Below are 25,140 nucleotides of genomic sequence, written 5' to 3'. Positions count from 1 at the left end.
TCTGCTCGACAACGACTCACTGCGGGTGGCCGTTGCTCTTCGTCTGGGCTGCGATGTATGTCAACCTCATTTGTGCATCTGCGGCTCTATGGTGGAGAGTAATGGTCATCACGCATTGAGCTGTTGCCGCTGCGCCGGTAGGTTCCCACGACACCATGCCTTGAACGACATCATCCGCAGGGCATTAGTGTCGGCAAACATCCCCTCCACGCTAGAACCGCCAGGCCTCAGCCGGTCGGATGGCAAAAGGCCTGATGGCCTGACACTAGTGCCATGGGAAAAAGGCAAGTGTCTACTATGGGACGCTACATGTGTAAGCACTTTTGCCCCCTCACACCTTTGTCGCACCATCCGGACGGCGGGCGCAGCCGCTGAGGTGGCGGCGTTACATAAACATCAAAAGTACTCAGCACTCAGCACTAATTACCTTTTCGTTCCAGTAGCCGTAGAGACGTCCGGTTGTTGGTGCGCTGAGGCAAAAACCTTCCTTAGGGAAGTAGGTCGCCGCCTGCAAGAAAGGGGCCTTGACCCGCGCTCCGGGTTTTTCCTGGTGCAAAGGCTGTCCATCGCAATTCAACGCGGTAACGCAGCGAGTGTGATGGGCACCTTTGCACCGGGGGTAGCGCGGGGAGGCCTCTTTCAGTAGTTTTTATATTCCTTGTTTTATTTTAGATATATTTAGGATTGTTAGTTTTAATTTAGTATTATTCATAGTTGTGTTTAGTTCATAAGTTATTTATTTGTCTTTTTACTGTATTTTTCAATGAAATAAACAATTTTCTTTTTCTTATCACACCGATATCGTAAAGTTTTAAACACTTGAGGCAGTAAATGCAATCGGCAGTAATGTCGCGCTGCAATACTGCAGCAGTAATGCTGTTGTAGTCTGAATCCGAACGGTAGCTTTTTCCACATCGATATTATAATGTTACGACTGTTACGAAACGTCTGTATCGTTGAATTGTTCAGAAAGATAGGTTGTCTGATATGATCTCAGTTTCTGCGACTACGAAACAAACAGTGAACTATCGCACGATTCTGTCTTCACCGTTTCCCGTCATTACAATGTTACAACGTTCACCTATCTGATACGTTGCTAATTACCAAAACAAAACATGTGAATTAGACGTTGCCATATCGAGACAGAATCTCCATACAAATTAAGACTTTGGTCATGTAGGGATCCGATATATAGTTTTTATTACATACGTATACTTTGTTTCCTAAAGTAATAAACAATTGAGAGGGTGTAGAAAACATAATACGAAAATATTTAGACTAGTTTCCTTACAACTTATAGCTTCACCAGAAAGTTCAAACTTTACAAAATCTCCGCCATTATCCTCTCCAAAGCCACAATCGGTCTTAAAATTCTCACTGCTTAATATCCCATAGAGATCGCGGTTGTATAACCTATGCTAATGTTGTTTCTCCGGAGGTACAAAAAAAGTAGAACGAACCATTTCGGCGCGCTTGCAACACCTTTGTCGCGGCGCGGGCCCTTTCGGGGCTGCGGCGACGATTTATGGGGTCCTTTGATATCCATAATTTTAACATTAAATCTTACAAAACATTGTAATACCTAATGGATCGTCTTTTCGTCTTAAAGGAGCATGTGTTTAGGTCGTTCCATGTTGATTTGAACAGCCTTTAAAGTAGCTGAGGATACATAGGCACACGCGGTGTATGCTTGTTTGCCACCGACGTGGTATAAAATAATCTAAGTACAAGAAAGTGATTAGACAATCAGCAATTTTGTGCGGGCTAAACCTTGATTATAATAAAACATAACGTGAGATAACTTGCAGTCAACTTACCACTATGAACTTTGTTTCCAGATGGCGCCGTCAGTGCTAGCGCTCATGCTGCTGCTAGCCGCGAGCTCCGCCCGCGAGCAGAGCCGCTGGTCGCGCCAGATCAGCACGTACACCGCCGACATCAGCGACTGGGTGCCGCTGTCCGCGCCCGTGGAGCAGCCCTCGGTCGAGGTCAAGCGACAGGCCGTGGCCGAGCCGCGCATCCTCGCCGAGCCCTTCCCGGGCTTCGCGCGCACCGCCGCCTTCAACCAGGACTTCAGGAACCAACCCCTCTACCAGAACCGCCCGCTGTACTTGCAGTCCGTCCCGTCGGTCCCGTCTGCCCCGCAGAACTTCTTGACTGACCAGGGTTTCGGACAGAGCATACGCTTCGGCCTCTCCCAGCCCAATTTTCCGCTGAACCAAGGATTCGTGTCGCCGCAGTTCAACTACGACACCGTGCCGCAGATCAAGCCCAGGCCGACGGTCCCGGCTAATCCCATCAAGTTCGAAAGTTTCCCGAAGCCGCTACCTTCGCCGCAAGCGAAACCTTTCCACAACCAGGCGCCGAAGAAGCTCCCGCTCCCACAAGGACCGAAGTTCGTTGACGGTTACCGGTTAGAGAACGCGAGCAATCAATTCGTTTTTAATCAGAAGAAGCCACAGTCACTCCAGAAGCTCAAGTTTGAAGGGTCCAAGACAGAAACCGTAATCCCTAACAAATCTAAGTTGGAAAGAGAAGAAGTACAGTTACTTTATGTCCCAGTTGAGTCTCTAAACCAAGGCCAATACAACTTCCGCAATCCGCAAATTCAATACTCTACGCAAGGTCTTCCGAAACAAAACCCTATTAAGCAGCCGTTCGTTAACGACTTCCAAAGACCCGCGAAACCGGCAGAGCACGTTAACTTTGGACAAGAGTACTTTAATTACAATCCTAAACTACAAGAATTTGACCAGGTCCCGAAGTTTTCGACCATTTCCACGCCGTTCCCGACCGCACCTCCCACCACCCCGCGGCCAAAGAAGTTAAAGCCGCACCAGCCTCCGCTGGCCGTGTTCTTGTCGCAAGAAGCTAGGAAAGGAGCTCAAGTAAAGGTCGGCGACGTTCTTACTTCGCTGAAAAATGCTAACACAATTGCCGTCTTGGACGCAGTCAACCCCTTAAATGCACCCAAAGTATTCATTGGCCCGTCGACCCTGACGCCTCCGGAAAACTACGTCAAATTCGAATTACCGTACTTGTCTAATATCGAGAACAGCGCTAACAAACTGAGGCAACTGCCGTTCTTTGTCGCCCCGCTGAGCTACCACACGCCAGATGGTTTTGCAAAGATTCCGTTCCCTTCTCCTCATGTTGGATCAGTGGTGATCAACTCTCAGATCAAAGACTCCGCGCCTGCGACTTCAACGACTCCTGAGGCTGATGTTATTCCTAACTCTTACGTGGCTTCCCCTCCTTCTCAAAAACAAGAGCATAGACCAGTAACTCAAAAACCCAACTTCAGTTATTATAGCACGGTACCACCGAAGACCAACGCTCCCACTCATCAATCTGAATACTATTCGTTCGAACCGCAAACTGTCACTTCTATTAGGCCTTCAAAGGAACCAGCCGATAGCATCATTACTGCTCCACCGAAACCTGGCTCATATTTCATGAGCAATGTAGGACAACAGTACAACCCTAATCAGTACGCGGAATACTCACAAGAAAACTACAGCCAAGAGCAAGTCAGGCCGAATATTGTTAGACAACCGGAGCCGACCACTCCGACCACGACCCGTCCCCCCAAGACCACGAGCAGACCGTCCTCCACGTACTCAAGCCAGCTGCTGGAGACGCACAACCCATATTCTATCAACCAGGCTTTCCACTTCAGCACTCCCTTGGATTACAACCACTACTTGGATGAGAAGGACAACTACTCGACACAGCCACAGCAGCAGTTCAAGCCTCTGCCGTCGTCGTCGGCGTCACCCGCACCCACCACCCCGAGCACCACACTCAAACCTGAAATCGTTACTGAAAAACAGTCATACCAACAAACCCAGCCGAATTACGTTCAGCAAAATTACTCGCCAGAAATTCACTATGAATCCGAAATTCAAAGCTCTAGATTCCCCGCTTATAATTCCAATGAATTCACAACTAAGACTGAGTACAACCGACCGGAGACCGTGCACACGAATAGCTTGCCGACTGTCAACAGCCCGCCCACAGACACAGACAACAGATACGTCGAAACCCAAGCTCCTGTACAGGAGAACTCCGCTGCGGTTAATGAAATACCGGTCACGGCTGCCGATGCTGGAGTACAGCCCACTAATCCGTCATACAACCAGTACTATACTAGCTTCGTCAGTAACGAGAGCCAAGAGAGTTCCATGACCACAACATCCACGACCACTACGACTACAACCAGGAGGCCTCCTATCAGAACACGCGGACGGCCCCGCTACACCACTACCCCAAGAACCAATTCCAACGAATCTAGCACCAAATATACTGCTACACGCAGACCGCTGCGCGAGAGGAGGCCTCTGCCCACCAGATCTAGATATGAACCTAATAAGATCACTACCGAGAAGCCTACAAGGAAGCCGGTAGATTCCAATGAAAGCTCAACCAAATCTTCCCCCTACTCCAGCAGAACAAGAACACGAGGACGCGTTCAGTTTAAGCCCTCGGATAGTGACGAAGGACAATACAACAAAAACAGAGCCAGCAGCAAAGAGGAAGACTTGGCCTACCAGAGAGATGTTCTTCACCAAAACTATCCAGTTACTCTAATGGAAAGAGCGAGCACTGCAGACATTGAAGCCATCACTGAGCCGGCACCTAAATACCAATCCACCAAGAACGTTGAATCGTCAGTTACTTATGATACCGAAAATGCCTACACTTACGAAAGAGCATCCGTGAGCCAACCTAACACTAACTCCGCGTCGAGCGAGCACACCTTCCCGTCGCGGTCCGAGGGCCGCACAGAGACGCCTTATGTGCCTCACGTGCCTTCCACTCGGGAGGAGTACGTCTATCACTCGAGGAGCAGCTCCGCCCCGGTCGACGCTATATCATATGATGAGTCTTCACCAGACAATGAAGACATTTACGCAAAACAAACTACTCCAATCCAAAAAGACGCAAGTGTCGAAGTATCTTACGCTACCGAAGCTGTCAGCCCCGTAACCGAGCAGGCTAGCTATTCAGTTACCATCAGACAAGAGACGGCTACTCCAGAAAATGAGGATACCAAGTTTTTGAGCGAAGAGGCTAACCATGAAGAAGAAGTACAAACGACACCTTCGTACAACAGAGTGCGCGTGCGACCCGGTCTCATCAAACAGTATCACCAATCATCCACTGAAGCGACGAAGACAAAGGAGAGGAAACATCCAGTTCAAGCAATCACTTACAGACCCGCGTTCGACAGACGCCGCACCACCATGCGTATCGAGGAGATCGGTGAGGATCTAAAGACCAAACAAGTCTTCGCCCGCCCTGAAGTTCAAGAGCACAGGCATCCCGTTTACAAACCAGAGCCCACGACCGAGCCGCCGGTCACGACCGCCTCGCAGGAGACTTCCACCAAGCGCGGCCAGTTCCGTCGCCGGCGACCCTCCTACACCACCACCTCCACCGAAGCGTCCAGCTCTAAGAAAAGCACTTACGAAGTAAAGAACAGGTTCAGAGGACGACGACCGACCACTGAAAAACCAACGGAAAAAACTGAATCGCAAACCGAGGCGTCTACAACGACTGTCAGAAATAATCTTCACAGCAGATACAGCAATCGACCGCGACTGTCGGAGAGATACAATAAGAAACAGGAAACTGAAGATCAAGATCAGGAGCCCAACTACTCCATCAACAGGCCAAAATTTGCGGAACCCGAAACAGTCGAATGGTCAGGCGATTCTTTCAAACCTTACAACCCTAATGACATCATCGATGACAGGAAAGACTCCACAGCCGGATTGCGAAGCGATGACGATGGCGAACTGGACATCATAACAGCTAGAAACGAGTACGACGATATTCTAATTTCTGTAACACCAGCGACTAACAGGCTGAACAAAAAGATACCCGATATTCCTCCTACTCTGGAGGCCCTGGTTGAACAAAGCAAAGTGACCAAGAGCGACTCACCTGACGCGATGTCCACATTCGAGAGCATGTTAGAGGAAGTGATGAAGAGTTTAGAAGAGCAGGACGAGGATGAGTACTCGAGTAACGTGATGAAGCACAAGGGCGGGGAGATCGGGGAGATCCCGCCGGAGAGGATCATCTCGTCAGGAGACAACGCGAAGCCAAGCACGCCAGAGGTGACCACGACCATCGAGCCCACTGGAGAGTCTAGCATTCTTAGTGAGGTAAGAACTCCAGGATACATTTATAAAAAAAATCTTAATTTAATTTGACCCGGGATTGATATTGATGTAGAATTCATTGGAAACCTATGCTTTTCTCTCTGCCAATCCATTTTTGGACATACAATTGATTAGTTATTTCGTGTTCTCTGCCTCCGAAAACCTTAATCATCCATCCATTGTGTGATTCCAGGAGGACAATGACCGCAAGAGCCGCCGGCGCGGCTTCTGGAAGAAGGTGGCGGTGCGCCCCGCCACCACCGAGGCCATCGAGGCCGCTGAGTCCCAGCACTACGCGCACGCCGTCAACCGCCTCGCGCCGCCGACTGGCAAGGCCGCCCACGACAAAGACACGCCCGCCAAGGTCACCACCTACAAACCCACCTTCAACATCAAAGACATCTTCACAGACGACTCCATAGACGAACTCCCCACTGTAGACATCCCCAAAATTAACGCACCAGAAACCACGCCTCTAGCCTCTACCACAGAAAACATCCTACAAAAAGAAACTCCAACGGAAATGTCCCCAGGCGACTTAGATCTCGGAACTGGATCCCCGGACCCGACGGTCGCTGAGCCCATGACTACAGAAGCCTCGACTGAAACCAATATCGACAGGAACGACGGGTTCAGCTTCATGGACTACTTGTTCGGAGCCACCGCGGATGACAGTGACGACAAGAAAGTCACTAAAGCGACGGAAACTGAAGAAACTACAGAGCCAGCCAAAACTAGGATAACTACGACGGAAAGCAATGTCATACCTGAAGAGATCACCGCTGTCGCAGACAGCGATAACACTGCTGAAACAGTCACAGAATTTACAGAAATCAAAAAGTCAAACGTTACCGAGCCGGTGACGGAAGCACAGAGGGTAGTGACGGAGCCGGCGCCAGAGTCCTCGTCCGTGTCGGCCTTCATGGACCCGGCGTCCGTCGTCAGCACCTCCATGTCCACCGAGGTCTCCCACGAGACCGAGATCTGCTTCAGAGGGAAATGCATAAAGACCAGCAAAGACCTCTTATAAACCAGAATAAAATTAGGTGTGGTGCTAAAGACTGTGTTCAAAATATAGTGGAATATGAATTAGTGAATTGCTGAACATTTTTAATTAAGTCGAGTTACTAAATGATCTTACCTTAATTTATTAGTGTATATTTAATGTCTCTGGTGAGATTTTGTAAATAGTTTAGAATCACTCTTTACTTGATTTCACCATTTATGTCTACAGTAAGGTAGTGTAAGAGAATAATCTTGATTTTTGTGGCCACAGGAATTGAGTTCTGCGATGTGTATATGTTATTGACAGTTAATGTTAGTCTAATGTTAGGATCACATTTAGTATTTTTTTACTTTTTGTATTATAAATATTTCGACTGAGAATATTTTTGTAACCATAATTTAAGGAATAGAATTACTTGTTACTATTTATTTCTTCTTATTATTTGTACACACTTGAAAGGGCATTTTCAGAGTATGTTTAATATACCATATACCTAGTAACGACAGGCTACTATGTACCTATTTCCCAAAGCCAACTTAATAAATAAATAAATAATTATACCTATTGTACTTGATGCTTCACACTCACCATGTTACTGCCTAACGTGTAATTTTGTATTAAAAACGAAAATAAAATAAATAAAATAAAAAACGTTGTATTATTTAACTACATCTATTATTAGATCAGAATACCATCCTAAACGTATTCTTAACAGATTAATAGGATAATCAAATTTTATTTATTTAAACTTTATTGCACAAAAGAATAACTTAATGTACAAAAGGCGAACTTAATGCCATGAGGCATTCTCTACCAGTCAACCTTAAGGCCAAGCAGAAAATATTAAAAATTTTCAATTTTCTAGAAACATTACAATTATGTATAATATCTTATTGGAGATATTGGTACTACATGACTACCTTGGTTTAAAAACCTACTAAATTGGTCACAAAAAATAAACAAGCACAATATTGGCGACAACAATTTATTGTGACTATGTACTTGTACTTATATCGACTGGGATATGAACCGCAATTACCTTTTGTATAAGTCTGGAGTCTGGAGTTTGTCTGGTCGATATAAGTCTAGTGAAACTAACCGTGAATCATTCAAAATTATTATGTACTACAAGTTGTTATAAAACTAAAGGACAAGGTTAACAGCAAGTACATCCGATCCCAAACAAACATCATAGATGCACTCGAGTTTGCGCTGAAACAGAAGTGGAGATGGGCCGGCCACATAGGAAGATTGACAGATGACAGATGGACCAACAAAGTCACAAAGTGGCCTGGACCCCATGGCAAAAGGAAGGCGGGAAAACCCATAACAAGATGGTCCAGGGATATCATAGCCACAGCTGGAGAAAATTGGCTAATCAAGGCTAAAGACCGAGAAAGGTGGAAAGATTTGGAGGAGGCCTATACCCGACAGGGGTCCTTAATATAGTAAAATAAACAACAATAATAATAGAAAACCTTTATTATGCAAACTATTTAAGGAAAAATAAAAGGCTTAAATAAATAAATAAATAAATAACAAGTTGTTATTTATTTATTTATTTATTTTATTTACATGGAGAACCAACAGCTATAACTATGCTAATAACAACATCAATAGTGACACAGAGCCAATTGTAGGATCTCACATATAGCAGCAAGCATATTATTCTAATATTTTCAAGTTTCTTACATATTAACATTTTAAATGCCAAAACATGTATGCCGCTGAGCAATATTGAGTTCTAAAGTTAAAATTAAATCTACAGAAATTTGAATAGACTATACTTAAATTGATTGAAAAAAACTTTAGATAAAGGAGGTAATTAACACTTTCTAATTTGTTTTGTTTTTATATAGATTAGAGTTCAAAACTTGAATTAAATTTGTACATGTACAAGTATGCAGGGACTTACACGGCTAGATAACAGATTATCAATGTAACTATTTGATCCCTCGCTTCATTTGTTAACAACAAAAAATCTGAAACTATGAACTACATAAAAAAAATTGTTTATGCTCATTGACATAGATATTTACGGGCAATAATAATGAGGCATGACAGGGGCCAGAACAGCGGTGTGACAACGCGATTGGTTGATGAGTTCGCATCACGCGCGCGATTGGTTGACGAGTTTGCATTACGCGCGCTATTGGTCGCAACTAGTTGCGTTAGACTGCACGATTGGCTGGAATTCGTGGGTAGCACCGCTGAACTAGTACGATGTTTAGTGCCCCATTAGCCCGTCCTTAGATATTATATGTCAATGTTTATGCTACATTATGTTAATTCACAATTATGGAATATCCTTAGCATGACATAGTGTTGGCAACTGACAGTTCTATTGTAATAGAATGTGCTAGCTCACTCTTACAAGGAAACCTAGATTATTAAATTGTTTATTTATAAGATATAATACTATCAACAAAAGTTATATGGCGTCTCTGTCATTGTTCAACTTAACTAGAATGTGCAGACTCACTTATTTGATTTATTGGCCAATTTCCACTTTGCACACACTTCAATCGATCACTTGGCACTCGTCGTCGTCTACAAACCCTCCATTCATGGCGTCATTGAGGATATCGTTCTTTTTCTTCTTCAGTTCATGGTCAATGAACATTCTCCGCTCCTCCCGCATTCTCCTCTCGGCCACCTTCTCGGCCGTCGGCCTCTCAACTATACCTTTAGTAAATGTATAGATAACTGTCGACGAATCACCGTCGATGAAAGCTAAATTAATACTAGGTCCGGTCTCAATTGTACACAAATTCTGCTGCAAAACACCAATAAACTCCATGTTAACATCTTCATGCGTAGGGACGGGCACGTATATGTTCATTTTATCCCGTTTACTAGGCCTTGCGACTATATATAAAGTGTCTACGTCTTTATTGTAACAGTATTCAGTGTCGTACATTAGTTTTACGTCCACTAAGTATACATAGAGGTGGTAAGCCAGTGATATTTTTAAGTCAGAGCTGCAGCCAAGGGTGCGCATGTCCTCTCTTATTTTCGCTTCAATGTCCATCATTTACTTTAAGAAATAAGAACTTTTGTGTTAATATGAAACAAGTAAACATAACCTCAGGCAGGTTAAGCGAATGTGTGACACTGAAAGATGTCTCGTTCTTCTTGCGTTTTGTTATGCAAAGACTGAACGAGTGTTTCGCGATTGTAATAATGAGTTATCTAAATGTAAACAAGCAATGATGATAAGGACTACATTTTAGTTATAAATATGTCAATACCTGACTTTAAAATATAATACCTAAAGCCGGCAACCGATTTTTGTGGAAATAATAATTTTGCTGTAAGAGTTAACAAAACTCAAATTCTAGCAACATATGTCTGCAATAAAATCAGTTCGTTCATTTTCTTTGTAGCCGAAGTTTAAACATTTTTAATGAATTAAAAGTATAAACAAGCTTTTATTGAAAATCTGGTAATTATAATGAAGTGCTATTGTATACCATTCTAAGTTTATAGTAAATTTGTGCAATGCATACCTATTATTTTGAAGTGTTTCGCGAGTTTGTTGAATGTGGAAGTTTGCAACGAAATAATATTAAATCAAGTTATTCTAAGGTTAAAAGAGAAACACCGATCCAAATTGAACAAGGTAAGGTTCAACAAAAAGTTATTTGTTTAGATCTTAGCTTTGTAAATTAAAGTTGAGTTTGTATACTTGAAAATATTTAACGTAAGCAGAAGCACTGCCATCTAACGGCAAATAGTAAAAGGTTCGAAGCTTTATTAAAGCGTTACCTAGTGTCAAGTAGCTGAAATAATTCGCCTTCAATAAGACTAGGTACTATAGTTAGCCTTGCCTAGCTTCTACAGCGCAAATAATAGTTTAGGGCCCGACCGCTAGATGGTGCTTACAGTAAGCTAGGCGTAACTGACACACTACAGCTACACAATTGCTTAGATTTTTGTGTTTATACAGTGTTTTTTAACTTCGTTAATTTGGGGGTATGGCTAGTACATTTAAGGAAACTAAATAGTATAATTACTCTAATTCATTTTCAAATATTAACAGATATAAATAATTTATTGATTATCTCCATAATGGAGTTAATTAGAATACCGGTGTATTTGGGAAAGTAGGTAATTTAAGTACATACCCTTAAACAGTTAAAATTAAATTAATTAAAAAAAAACACGGTGTATTATATACATGCATTCGCTTTGTAAATCTGTGTAACAGATGTACATTCCATTGCTTTTATTTCATAAATTTATCTAGTTTTATTGCTTAATAAAAGGCCTAGTAAGTGCAAAATTCCTAAAGTGAAATGTCATTCCATACTATTAACTGTCATTTCAGTCTACCGAATAAAAAAATAGACTTTAAATATATGTTAAATAAATGACGATCACTTAAATATTGATTTTAGATGCGAATATAGTGTGTTACTTAGCAAGTATTAAAGAAAATAATCTATTGGCTTGAAATAAAGCTTTTAATAAAGGCATGGAGATGGAGATTGTACAAATAACTGATACCTACAAGTAAGCTTACTTATTTCTTTAACTACGGTCAACTACGGTAAAGCGGGTCTAAAGGGGCCCACTGATTAACAGTCCGCCGGACGGTATCGGCCTGTCAGTTGTTCGGAACTGTCAAATTTTTGTTCTGACAGGCCGATACCGTCCGACGCGGCGGACTGTGGGCCCCTTAAGTATCTAAAAAGGTCACGTGGGTAGAAAAAATGTTGTTTAAAGTGAAGCTTAATTTCGACACGATTGCCAACTGTCAGGATGGCCGAGCGGTCTAAGGCGCCAGACTCAAGGTTACCTTGCCTACAATGTAGGTGTTTGAGCTGTTCTGGTCCTCTCTGAGGGCGTGGGTTCGAATCCCACTTCTGACAATACTTTTTGGCATGGTAAGTTTTATTTTTGAATGCTTTGCTTTTATGCTTACCATTTCTTGGCTTTGTGCTTTTTTTTAGACGCTTCTGGTTGTACGCTGTATTTTTTAAATTACTATTCAAAAAATAATTGCTCATAATTAATTAATTACATTACAATTTAATAAATATTAGTGCAAATGTGGCCCTGATTGCTCTTGTAAACTGACTTTAAAAGTCGAATACTTCCGTTTAGTAAAAATAGTGATAGCAACATGCAACAGTAGAACCAAGTAGAACAAAAAAATGCACCGGAAATAAAACGACAAAGGTCAACGATACGTTTCAATCCCAAAAGATAATGGGTGTTATCAAGTATGTAAATAAAATAAAATAAACGCGAAATAAAATGGCAAAAAAAAGCCAACGACACGAGGTGTTCCCAGGCGGTCACCCATCCAAGTACTGACCTCGCCCGACGTTGCTTAACTTCGGTGATCGGACGAGAACCGGTGTATTCAACGTGGTATGGACGTTGGCGACGGGAGAGGCGAATGTTTTCATCCATATATCAATTATGACGTCATTTCGAAAAAAAAAACGTTTTTAATATAGATTGTCAAAGGACTGTCTCATTTCAAACATAGACAGAGAGAATCATACTATCTTTGTCTTACACTAGTACTAAAACCCAAAAGAAAAGGATGAGTATAGTTTTTTTTAACCGACGAAAAAAACGGAGGAGGTTCTCAAGTCGACGCGTATATATGTATATATATATTTTTTTTTATTTATGTATGACCACGCATAACTTTTTACAGAGTAGTTCGATTATCATAATTATTTTTTTATTGGAAAGGGTAACCCCGAAGTTGGTCCCATATAAATTTGGAAAAAAAAATCCAACCTTAAGGGTAGGAAAATAGGGGATGATTGATTTTTCACTCACCGATTGTAACGTATGACCACGCATAACTTTTTACAGAGTAGTCCGACTTTTTTTAATTCATGTGTCGCGATCTTAACAATGCGTTAAAACTAAAATTGGAAAAATAAACACTTTTTACAACAAAATTATTTTTGTTGTAAAAAGTGTTTATTTTTCGGTTTTATAACCGACTTCAAAATGCGTTATGCATGCATTACCAACTGATATGTTTGAAGTCGGTGCCAAGCCAAGTAGTAACAATACCAGTCAAAAATAATCAGCTTTATGGTGTAGGGACTGCGTCCTACATTCGCCCAAGCTTAGATGATATTAAATAAATAATTAAATAAATTAAATCTTAGCTTTTCCCATTATACGCAATGTGCATAGCATTCGTAACGGTAACTTTGTTTATTTATTGCTGTTAGGGATAAGCTTGTAAAAGTATTGTAAAATGCATTTCCTTTTCCTTGTCGGCAGTCGGCACTGACTCTTTGTTTGTCCATTTTTGTTTTATTTCTTTGTCGGTGTCCGAATACCTATTGTTAAATTTAAGTAATAAACTAATTTGTACCCGGCATGCGCAAACCGTTATCGGTCCTGTACCGCTATCCCGTTGAGCCTGATGCTTACCTGCAAAGTTATGGTCATCGGAATCGCGGGGAGTCAGAGACAGTTCTGAGTTAGACGTCAACTCGTCGAGTTGTCTGAGCTGAGACCTTTATCACAGGTCGAGCTTGATTTTATATCGCTCCCTAATACTAGTTAAATATTTTAATTTCTGTTAGTTTAGTTTTTAAGTAGTGTTAAATAGAGTAATTATTTTTCCGGAGTCTACACTTTCATTTACAATAATCCCAACACCTTAGTACGCATACCAAACCGCTGCCAAAATGGCTATAAATCCCATTTGTAACTGGTATTGTTACTATTTGTTACTACCTACAGTACCTACTTGGCTTGGCACCGACTTCAAACATATCAGTTGGTAACGCATAGACTTCAAAAAGGATAATATTTTATTTCATCCTTTTTGAAGTGCGATTTCGCACCATGCCAATAAAACCATCTCTCTCCAATGTTACTGTAATTTGCTGTAACGTAATTGGGCAAACCAATTTGTCAGTAAGTAAGAACAATAAAACCGACTTCAAAAAGGATGAAATAAAATATTATCCTTTTTGAAGTCGGTTTTATTGTTCTTACTTACTGACAAATTGGTTTGCCCAATTACGTTACAGCAAATTACAGTAACATTGGAGAGAGATGGTTTTATTGGCATGGTGCGAAATCGCTGGAGGAAGAACTGGCGCCGATTGTCAGAAATAAACGTAATCTTATGGAATGACCCACATGATGCTAGCGGCGAACTAATTTGACTCCATGACATTTAACTTAGAAAAGACCACAAAATTAGGGCCATACCCGTCGTGCACCTAGAAAATAGTGAATGAAAAAAACGGTTATTCCCACTATTTACCACCAAGTTGTTACCAGTGGTAACTACTGGGAAAAATAATTCCCAGTAGTTACCACCAACTCGGTTTGGTGGGAATAATAATTCCCAGTAATTACCACCAAACCGAGTTGGTGGTAACTACTGGGAATAATTTTTCCCAAAATTTTGTTAAAGTTAAATACTAATAAAAACAGTATTAAATATTATAGTATAAATAGAGAGTGATTTTGAATTACCTAATAAAATCACTCGAAAAATAAGCTAAATGGATTATTAAATTTATCTTACGTGTATTATAGGTACTTTTTGTACTAGTACTGGTAAAACTGTTTCAATATTTTTGGTCACTTTCAAGAGTTTCAAGGCAGTTTACTAAAACACTAATCGACTTATAATTATTTATTAAATCACTCTATATTTATACTATATACTGTTTTTATTCGTATTTAACTCTAGCAAAATTTTGGTGGTACCTACTGGGAATTATTTTTCCCAGTAGTTACCAGTGGTAAAAGGCGGGGCAAAAAAAACCAGTAGTTACCACTGGTAATAACTTGGTGGTAACTAGTGGGAATAACCCAAAAAAACTCACTAAATAATAGATCCGTCCGATCCCGATATAGAGTAGCAAAAAGCCAACGACACGAGGTGTTCCCAAGCGGTCACCCATCCAAGTACTGACCTCGCCCGACGTGGCTTAACTTCGGTGATCGGACGAGAACCGGTGTATTCAACGTGGTATGGACGTTGGCGACGGGAGTGGCGAATGTTTTCATCCATATATAATGAAAATAAGATTTATCACGTCATTTGCTAAAGAAGGCCTGTAGTCATCTACCAATTATACACCGTATCGTACCATTCGTACCGTACCATTACCGTACTATGAACTTAACAGGCACCGAATGAACGCCCACTAGAACGTGGCAACATTGTTTCTTAACCGTGCGTAACGTGTTTAGTAACCGCGTATCATCCGCGTTTCATCCCCTGACCCCTGACTATCCGCGTTTTATTCGCGAGAAACAGACTCGTCAGAAAGAGCGAGCGAATAGTTTTCAACGTAATTACGGCAACGCGTTTATAAGACTTATTCTTATAAACGCGTTGCCGTGTCTGTTGCTCGCTCTTACCAGTCAAAACTTTTGACTAGCAAAAGTAGCGAGCAATATAGCTGTGTTTATTTAAAGAGTAGCGAGCAATATAGCCGTGTTTATTTAAAACTTATTTGTAATTAAAGTAGTTCGAGCGAAAAGGATTTAAAAATGCAAAAAGATATTCCCGTACCGGGAATCGAACCCGAGCCTCCTGGGTGAAAGCCAGGTATCCTAGCCACTAGACCATACGGGAGATGGTGATGTGAGCAAAATTATGGTTCTTATTATTTTTACATACATACTATCAATGTAACTCTTTGATACTATCATGCAAATTATGATAATATGTATGCTATCGCTAACTAACGATCGCTATACGATAAGTAATTGCTTCTGTATTCTTTACATTAACTATGAACATTGTATTGAGAGATAAATAAACTAAAACTATGCTATGAGCCCCTAAAGGAGCCCACTGATTAACAGTCCGCCGGACGGTATCGGCCTGTCAGTAAAGTTGTTCGGAACTGTCAACTTTTTGTTCTAACTGACACTGTCCGGCGGAATGTTAATCAGTGGGCCCCTTAATAATAGCACAACACATATTGGCAATGTGCGAAGTCGGTGGAGGGGGAAGTGGCGCTGATCGTCACAAATATAGGTAATCATGGAATGTCCGATATTAGTACTAGCGGCAACCGCTTGAACTAATTTTACTCCATAGGATTTAACGTAGAAAGTCCGACAAAATGAGGGCAGCACCAGTCGTGCATGTAACGAATACACCACAAAAAAAAATACCGGTCAGGTGCGAGTTCGTCTAACTCGCGCACCGAGGGTTCCGTACAAACTTAACTATCCCATGTAATGTAAGTATAAACACAAAAACTTTTGACCGGAAGTATACCAATTATAAAAACCTCCTTATCCCTCAGTTATCCTTTTATATTTGCTTTTATCATGCCAAATTCGAATTCTAGTTAATCCCCAGAGGGTTTTGCAAGTGTTACGCAATTTGGGCGGTGCCAACATCGCCTCCGTGGCGCAATTGGTTAGCGCGTTCGGCTGTTAACCGAAAGGTTGGTGGTTCGAGCCCACCCGGGGGCGTTTCTTTTTGCATTTTATTCGAACGGTACTATTTACTTTGTTTTTGTTTTTTACCTCACTACCCCACATGAACCATTGTCAACGTTATTTCACCATTCATAGTTCAAATTATGGCAGACATTGGCCCACCAATTAATCTAACCAAAACAAAAGTCAGTTAATAGGCATGTTGTTTTCAATTAGTAGGTATTTTCCATCTTGTTATTTATTGACCGGAGCGTAGCGAAGGTCTACGTTTTGACTCGGGCATTTTGCTTTTGTATGTCCGGATGTTCTCCTCTACAGGTCACAATTCTCAACCGATTCTTGTGAAATTTTGTGACCAGATTCTATGAGTAAATAAAAAAATTTTGTCGATCCCGTTTTTGGAAATTTTCAAAAATGGAGTTGTGATACCTCGCGCTTAAACAAATAGTCGTATCGATATCATAAGAGTATTTTCTTTTTGAGACATATTTACATAGTAAATGGCATAAAATGCAGAAAATTTTTATTGCTGGTTTAGGCGGTATTTAGATATTTAGTTTGGACTCGAGAATGAGTAGCCGAATTTCGTTAGTTTAGCTAAGAACTATCATGGCGCATTTTGTAAACAATCGCTTTTTTTGTTTGCACACAGAAAGTCTGGGTTCGATCCCCAGTAAGACATAACTTTTTGTATTTTTTTTTTAATAAATTAAAATCTTTGTATTGTTGATTGATCAAACCGCTGTGTGGCGCTGTCATCGTGCACGGTCCCAATAAGCTATGCTCGCGAGGTCTACAGCTCACAGAGCCACTAGTTTTAGATGAGTTCTGTTTATCTTTTCGGTTAACGATAACCCAGGTTTTTTTATTTTACGCTAGCCCTCATGCATATCATAAAATAAGTTTGAAACCACATGTGAATGAAGTTGTGTACCTAGTTTACCTACACAGTGCATTGCTCTTTCAATATAAGCTTCAACAAGATAACAAGTATGATTCACCTTATTACCAACAAAGTATTCTGCGCTTTATGCTAAAGGGATAAAGTTCGAATTACATTATTTACTTACTCCTATGTGCAGTCAATTCTATTCTCTTTGGTGCAGTTGAACAAAATTTATTCTTTTGTTAAGGCCCATTTACACGACACAAGATTCTTGAACATTCAATACAATAACATTGAGGCAACAAAAAACTTGCACTATCTAAACAAGTGACATTCTTGTATTCAAGTAGCAACTTGAATTCAATACTGGCATACGTGTAAACGAAGTCTAGTGCAGTTAACTGAATACAAGAAGTGCCAATCCATATTTTATTTTCGGCATGAATTCCGTACGCGAAGGTGTGTTCCTTGTCGCTGCTATAGTAGCAACTGTGTTACGAGAAAGACTGTTAGAAAAACGTAACAAAAGAAGCGTTAAAAATGCGTCCATCAAATTGTACCACACAAGTTATTAATATGGCTTATAAACATCAGCACTGTGTAACGGTTCACAGGCTCCCGTACAAGTATAAACTATAATATATATATATATATATATGACAAATACAATTAAACATATGTTAATATTGAATATATACATTCACAATTAAATAAGTCAAGATAATTTTAAAACATAAAACATTGCTATAAAATTAACATAATCAAAAAGCTCGAATGGAATGTGACCTTGGAGACCAGGTGCGCTCCGAGGAAATTAGGTCAAGGTCGTTGCTATGGGAGTTGGGGATACCAGGGGTCGGAAGATTACTCGAAAAGTCGGGGGATTTATGCCGAACGACGGGAGAATGAGAAATTTGAAATGGTAAAGTATCATAAGGGTTTTTATATATTTTGTCATTTTAATTACAATGAAATTAAAACAAAATAAAATAATGTAAAAGGAAATAATAGACAAGTACTATTATTGTTGGGTAATATTTATTTAGTGGAAAGTGGGCGTGGATGAATGTTCCAGGCTCAAGAGTATTTTCTGAATAAGCAGTAGAATATTAGGAAATATATAAAGGCTGTAGTATAAATTAGTTAATTATATTAATAAACATTCTTTATTTTTAAGTTAAAGTTCATAATACAAAATTAAAGATAGCTAAATGAGTAATTAAAGGAGGACAGATTTATCATTAGAAATCGAAGAGATCAATTTAAAGAAAAAACTCACTAAGCAACTTTAATTAGTGTAAAGTATACTTTGAATAATTAATAATGTGGAGTTTATTCGGGTAATTCGGGATATCGGGAAATTCCGAAAATCATTGTAAAATCACTCATATTCCGTAGAAGTAAGAGTCAGCTTTCGGAATTAACCGCCACTATACATCATTCGGGAGTGCCCGAGTACACCTTACAATATTATTTAAATATGCTCTTGTAAAATAGTATGGATAATATTTTCTAATAAATGCCTTTCATCATCATCGAAACGAGTGGAACGGAAATTTTATTGGATAATTCAAATTGTAGCTGGTAACACCGTACATCAGTGGTCAATAACCTACGGCACACATCAATTATAAAAACTACTATGGAACACTTGAATAATAAAAAGGTTGCCGACCGCTGTGATGCGCGAATGAAGAGCTTACTGCGCATGACCAACAGTGATGACAGAGATTGGACTATGAACACGATATGCACTATGTGGACTGTTTGGAAGTAAAAGAAAATGAACCATAAATTTAAGGGGATAGGGTTGAATTTCGAAAAACCTCGATCAGAAAAGAAAATTTACCATAAATAGTAGTGTTTTTTTTATTTAGGGGTCATTCAATTTCGGAAATTCAAACATGTAAGGCGAAGCTCTGTCCGTCCGTACATTGAGCCTAGTCCTAGATTTATTTCGGGAAATTTATTTGTGCGTGTTTACTTATTTAATCTTAATTTAAATTCAAAAAGGGTCATTCATTCTTAGACATTCAGACGTGTAAGGCGAAGCTCTGTCCGTCCGTACATTGAGTCTAGCTTTTTGATTGTGTGGTAAGTTAAACATAGCTCTGCCGTCGCGCCGAGAGACATTGAGCTTCGGTCAGGAGTTGGAGCCAGCAGGGAGCGTCTACAGGGAGCAGCAGGGTGCAGCAGGGAGCGTCTACAGGGAGCAGCAGGGAGCAGCAGGGTGCATTGAAGTACATTTAGAGAAGTTCGGCGGGGTGGTGAGCTAATTTATCTTATTATATTTTTCTTAACAAATAACAGATTGATTAACTAAATTTTATTCTCGTTTAGAAAGACTATTTGACCTTTAAATGTACATTTTTCATAATAAATAAATAAATAATTAATTAAATAAATATTATAGGACTTTCTTGCTCAAATTGACTAAGTCTCACAGTAAGTAATAATAATTTAAGTCATAAATTATAGATTAATATCCTAACAAGTAATTTAATTTTGATTGAAAGTATCAATGATTATGTTCCATTAATTCCTTGATTTAAATGTAATTTGTGTACTAATCTTTTTATTAGCATTGCTCAACTTGAGGGTGGATATGTATAACGATGCCAACGAAGCTCTCGAGTTAATCAGTGATTTCAGGAGTGATAAGTGTTTTGATTCGAAGTGATAATCAGGCAGATGGCCATTTTAAAGCTAGGGCAGTAATAGTATACTAACGTAAGTCAGATTGACATAGACTTTGTTGTTGAACGAGAAGAAGGGGTCCTGAATCGGTGAGTGAATTTTCATTAAAGTGTGATAGAGTCAGTTGCATCAATCTGTTTATATTATTAAAGAGTTCAAAAAGTTATTTATGGAAAATCTAATAGTAAAGCGTCAGGCATGCCGGTTAATGATGTTCAGTTTATCAAAAAATGGTTGGAGCAACTGGTTTTAATGTGTGTTTTTCAGGAATCGTTTATATGTACGTTTACAGGCGTACGGAACCTTGAAATTATGTGATTATATGTGTGTGTTTTTTTAGGAAATGATTATTTACATGTACGTTTACAGGCGTACGGAACTTTGAAATTATGTGATTATATGTGTTTTTTTTAGGAAATGTTTATTTACATGTACATTTACAGGCGTACGGACCTTTGAAATTATGTGATTTTATGTGTGTTTTATTTAGGAAATGTTTATTTACATGTATGTTACAGAGCGTACGGAACTTTGAAATTATGCGATTTTATGTGTGTTTTTTTTTAGGAAATGTTTATTTACATGTATGTTACAGAGTGTACGGAGCTTTGCGAATTAAGTGATTTATGTGTGATTTTTCAGGATATGTTTGTTTTGTGTAATTTTACAAAGTAAACGTAAAAATAGATTTCTTTGTGTATATTTTTCAGAGCGTTTAGTATTTTAGGAATAAGCTTTTACTTCATAAAAGAGTCATATTGATTTACAATTTACCCTAACCATTAATTTTTCATACCTATAGAGCTATTTGCTCAATTTGTATCTACATTCTTAAACATTAAATAACCATTCTAAAAAATGTTTACTAATGATGTAATTATTTATTCTCTATAGATATTATATATTTAAATTATGTATGCTTATTTCCTCTTGTAGTGAGCTTTCGAAATGGGATTTGGGCTAAGCTATTTTCTGACACTCCATACCATAACAGAACTAGTAAAGCTCTTGAAATAAGTCCATTTGTAACTATGGTAGACATATTCAAATTTAGAATTATTTTTAAGAGTTTAGAATAGATTAAATTATATAGAGTAATTTTGAGTAAACACAATATTAAATTAGACAGGGATTTTAAAATTTATTAAGGGAAGACATACTGTTTCACATAGTAATATTTGTTTTATATCTAAAGAAGTATAAACTCTATAAATAAAGCTAGTGTTTTGTTTTAAATTCACATCTCTCAGCGCTTAGGCCATTTTATTATGGTAGGTTTTCGTCTCTATCACTGAAAGCTTGTGATTAGATTTCTATCAAACTACAAAATGTAGTTTGTTGATAGTATAATTTACTGATTTTGGCAAGTTGGAGTCAATAGATCCATCTGTTCATTTTATTAGAAACTGGAGAATTGTTCAGGAAAACGGACAATTCAAGCACTGACTGAGTGTAACACAAAGTCAGGTGATGGTCCGCTATACTTGGAACGTGGTATCATTACATGCAATTTGAATTTATATTCCGGATTTTTGAATAATTCATTAAGGCTAAGGCCTATCTATACTTTATTTTTACTTAAGGGTAAATTGAGTCCAAGGACTTGCCATTTGATGGAATTGTACTTTTAATGAGTGAATTTCTTATTAGTATCAAAAGATGACCGAATGATAAAGGTCCAAATAGGAATATCCCAAAGGAATTCCACTTTCTTTGCTAGAACGAAAATAGGAATGAAGCAGTCCTCACCCTGATGACAGAGAGTGAAGTTGATGTAAAATAAGATCTCGCAACTCAAAATAACACAAGAGATCATGTGTTCCTTATTTTAGTCTTTATAGTACTTTAAACTGGTACTCACTCAGAAGTGTTAAGACACTTTTCTGAATCTCCTCCTAAGTGTTCTAAGGAACTTAATTACTCAATTATAAGAATGAGAATTGAGCCATCTACTTCATTTGGTCGCACGCTTCAGCTGGAGAAATGCTATAGATGATATATATACCTATAATATGTCTCCAGTAGGTAGGGGACATTAACCCCATTTTATAAAAAACTATTATTCATATCTTATCTTTATTTTGTGTACTTTGTGTAAAATAATTTCTACAATACTTTACCCTAATTTACATTCATATAAATTAATCTTAATCTACTTGTGTCTTACTTGTCATCATGTAATAATTTTTGGTACTTAGTATGGGCTAATCTTATCCTTCTAGTGTAAAAAGAATTTGAGTTATTACACGCAACGTAGGAGTCCTACCATATATTAGACGATCACGATTTTCTTTGGCCAATTGATTTAAATCTAGACTGGGGTAATCTTCATCCTTTAAGTTCGTGGGTTTTGGTCTCGGTTACTGGGGTAGTCGGGTAGTTAAATATTGTTTTAGTTATGGGGTAAGGGTAGTTTTTTAGAGGTTAAAATTTTAGTGTGTAGGGGTGCGGTTACAACTGCTAGATCCAGTTCCCATTGAATCCTTCACTTTCTTCTTTTCAGCGTTGCGTTTTTATGCCCTTAAGTTTCTTCGTTATTTCTTTGGGACCAAAACCTTCTACCCCAAATTCTTTAGAAAAAGCTGCAAGGGCAGCCCCGCGAGCCCCGCGATTTTTAAAATTTTTATTCTCTGTGTCCCACAAACATTGATGAATTCTATAAATTTCTATGAATTTACTTAAGTATCTCCGAACTACCTAATTTAAAATTATTTTTGCTCATTTTATCACCCACAAAGAACGTTCAATATTGAATGAAAATCTGCCAATGCAAATCGGTTCAATTCTTGCTTCAATATGGCTTCAATACATCATACTTGATTCAACTTGAAGTTTAGACCTGTCAAGACTTGCATGCAATTATTGCCGTTCAATAAATGTCTTTGGTGTAAACGAAATACGGTCAAGAATATTGCCTATCAAGAATTGTATGCAATAATTGCATTCAAGATTTTGGTTATTGCTCATGTGTAACCACTTTGATTCAATTCTGAATTCAATTATTGAACGGCAAAACTTGCATACAATTATTGCCGATTCTTGTTCAAGAATCTTGTATCGTGTATAAATGGGCCTTTACTCTTTACAAAATGTTCCAACAAATTGCTGTTTCAATTGTTGATCAAGCTTCAAGTCAAGGCCAATGTTTAAGAACCCTGTTTTCACCGATTCTCACATCGGGGATATAGCTCAGTGGTAGAGCATTCGACTGCAGATCGAGAGGTCCCCGGTTCAAACCCGGGTGTCCCCTGGCTTAATTGCCTTTTTGCGAGTTTTTAAATCTAAAAGCCGAGTTGGGCAAATTTTATTTATTTTGGCATTTTTGGCTATGCATTTTACTCCATGCGAGTTTTTCGCCTTTAGCAAATTATGTAATAATCATGATCTTGTAACCTCTTGAAACCGGTCCGGATCTTTTCGCTTTATTAAATAAATATTTTCTATATCATTATTTTTTGTTTTTTACGTCATACGTCAGTGATGATGAGGATCCCATCCATTAAAAAGTTAAAACACAAAAGTGCCAAGATACTGCAGTGCACGGTGAAACCGTTAAAAATATTGAAATACACACATAGAAGTATATAAAGCATAGCCAATTATGTACGAATAAACACTTTTAGCATTTTGTTTCTTAATTTGGTAAATGAAGAAAAACTATACTTAGTAATCAATATTGATATACATAATATGCTGTGAAGCTAGAGTCATACTGTCGCCTACCGTTTCTAGATTAGCGGCACCCATATCTGGTGAGTGATGAATAATTGGAATATTTGGATGTATTATACCAATAATATAACGCTTTATATACATACTCTACAGCTGTTCCCCCTATATGCTCCTACATAATGAGCACTGAAAGGGCGAAATAGTTCCTACTTCATACATGTTTTTAGCACATTGCCTGTATCGATATTTTCAGACGTGACGGTACCGCCGTTGTAAAAGTGTAAACAAATTTTTGATGTCGACTGTACATGTACGACATGCATCTAATGATTATACTAGTACACCCATAACAAGTAATGGTAAAATTCGCTATGTTCGCCATGGCAGTCGTGGCCGAGTGGTTAAGGCGTCTGACTCGAAATCAGATTCCCTCTGGGAGCGTAGGTTCGAATCCTACCGGCTGCGAATCTTTTTACATATTTTAAATAAATATTTTCTGTTTTATATATTTTTTTACGTCAGTTATGATCGCAGCCCTTAAAACATATACTATTATTATGGCACAAACAAACATCAAGCCACTACAGTGCACGGTGAAACCATAAAAATACATAGAGGTATTGCACGTGTCCGACATACATACATGCATACACTCTAAGCATAGCTACTTGGTACGTGTTAATGTTTAATGCATATATGTATATTACGTCTTGGTATGACCTACATATTCACCCCTCCGTACAAGGGCGAACACATCAATTTGATTTCTTCCAGTTATACTTTTGTAGTTTCAGTCCCAAAAGTAGGTAATTTGATAATTTCATATTAAACACAAAAATAATAATATATACGCGAAATGGCAAAAAGCCAACGACACGAGGTGTTCCCAGGCGGTCACCCATCCAAGTACTGACCTCGCCCGACGTTGCTTAACTTCGGTGATCGGACGAGAACCGGTGTGTTCAACGTTGGCCATAGTAAAAGCGAATGTTCTGTACAGTACACGAATTGTAAGCTCAATTAATTTACTAAAGGGACGCTAGATGTCAGTCATTACGCTCTATAGTTAGTTACACTACTCCTCACTAGATTGCGTGGCATAGGAATATGTTTGGATCAGACAGGCATACAATAATAGTCGTGCTTCCACTATGTCAAAGAGAACTATCGAATGCAGGCCTGTCTGTTTCTTTGGTACGCTATACAGCTCAAGTATATACAGTTAAATCAGTCTTACTTGGGAGACTGAGATATTGTAATTTGTTTACTCTTCTAATTCTTGATTATCTCCAACACTT

General features: G+C 39.1%; 2 protein-coding genes, 7 non-coding genes and 1 pseudogene across 9 annotated transcripts in view; 5 read left to right on the top strand and 5 right to left on the bottom strand.

The window, feature by feature from the left end:
* The window catches only part of LOC134660999 (mucin-2-like), a 59,401-nt gene extending 51,576 nt beyond the window's left edge, over positions 1 to 7,825 (top strand). The window contains exons 2-3 of the mRNA XM_063516898.1: positions 1,839 to 6,173; positions 6,364 to 7,825. Coding sequence (XP_063372968.1) covers positions 1,839 to 6,173; positions 6,364 to 7,200 — 5,172 coding nt within the window. The 3' untranslated portion in view covers positions 7,201 to 7,825. The remainder of the gene's footprint in view (positions 1 to 1,838; positions 6,174 to 6,363) is intronic.
* A 1,804-nt stretch (positions 7,826 to 9,629) lies between these two features.
* Positions 9,630 to 10,275, bottom strand: LOC134662235 (uncharacterized). The gene has a single exon (XM_063518496.1). It carries the CDS (start codon positions 10,208 to 10,210, stop codon positions 9,698 to 9,700), a length of 513 nt encoding a protein of 170 aa, XP_063374566.1. The 5' UTR covers positions 10,211 to 10,275; the 3' UTR covers positions 9,630 to 9,697.
* A 1,659-nt stretch (positions 10,276 to 11,934) lies between these two features.
* Trnal-caa (transfer RNA leucine (anticodon CAA)) lies at positions 11,935 to 12,050 on the top strand. The gene is made up of 2 exons: positions 11,935 to 11,972; positions 12,006 to 12,050. It is a non-coding gene; the product is annotated as a tRNA-Leu (tRNA).
* A 400-nt stretch (positions 12,051 to 12,450) lies between these two features.
* Positions 12,451 to 12,569, bottom strand: LOC134662260 (5S ribosomal RNA). The gene has a single exon (XR_010098061.1). It is a non-coding gene; the product is annotated as a 5S ribosomal RNA (ribosomal RNA).
* A 2,480-nt stretch (positions 12,570 to 15,049) lies between these two features.
* LOC134662261 (5S ribosomal RNA) lies at positions 15,050 to 15,168 on the bottom strand. The gene has a single exon (XR_010098062.1). It is a non-coding gene; the product is annotated as a 5S ribosomal RNA (ribosomal RNA).
* Positions 15,169 to 15,694: 526 nt separating this feature from the next.
* On the bottom strand, positions 15,695 to 15,766 carry Trnae-uuc (transfer RNA glutamic acid (anticodon UUC)). The gene has a single exon. It is a non-coding gene; the product is annotated as a tRNA-Glu (tRNA).
* Positions 15,767 to 16,546: 780 nt separating this feature from the next.
* Positions 16,547 to 16,620, top strand: Trnan-guu (transfer RNA asparagine (anticodon GUU)). The gene has a single exon. It is a non-coding gene; the product is annotated as a tRNA-Asn (tRNA).
* A 6,728-nt stretch (positions 16,621 to 23,348) lies between these two features.
* Positions 23,349 to 23,420, top strand: Trnac-gca (transfer RNA cysteine (anticodon GCA)). The gene has a single exon. It is a non-coding gene; the product is annotated as a tRNA-Cys (tRNA).
* Positions 23,421 to 24,225: 805 nt separating this feature from the next.
* Trnas-cga (transfer RNA serine (anticodon CGA)) lies at positions 24,226 to 24,307 on the top strand. The gene has a single exon. It is a non-coding gene; the product is annotated as a tRNA-Ser (tRNA).
* A 400-nt stretch (positions 24,308 to 24,707) lies between these two features.
* Positions 24,708 to 24,822, bottom strand: LOC134662262 (5S ribosomal RNA; annotated as a pseudogene).
* Between the last annotated feature and the right edge of the window lie 318 nt (positions 24,823 to 25,140).

The sequence above is a fragment of the Cydia amplana genome, chromosome 2 (genome assembly GCF_948474715.1).
Source record: "Cydia amplana chromosome 2, ilCydAmpl1.1, whole genome shotgun sequence".
NCBI classification, from domain to species: domain Eukaryota; kingdom Metazoa; phylum Arthropoda; class Insecta; order Lepidoptera; family Tortricidae; genus Cydia; species Cydia amplana.
This window is presented reverse-complemented; position numbering and strand designations above follow the sequence as displayed.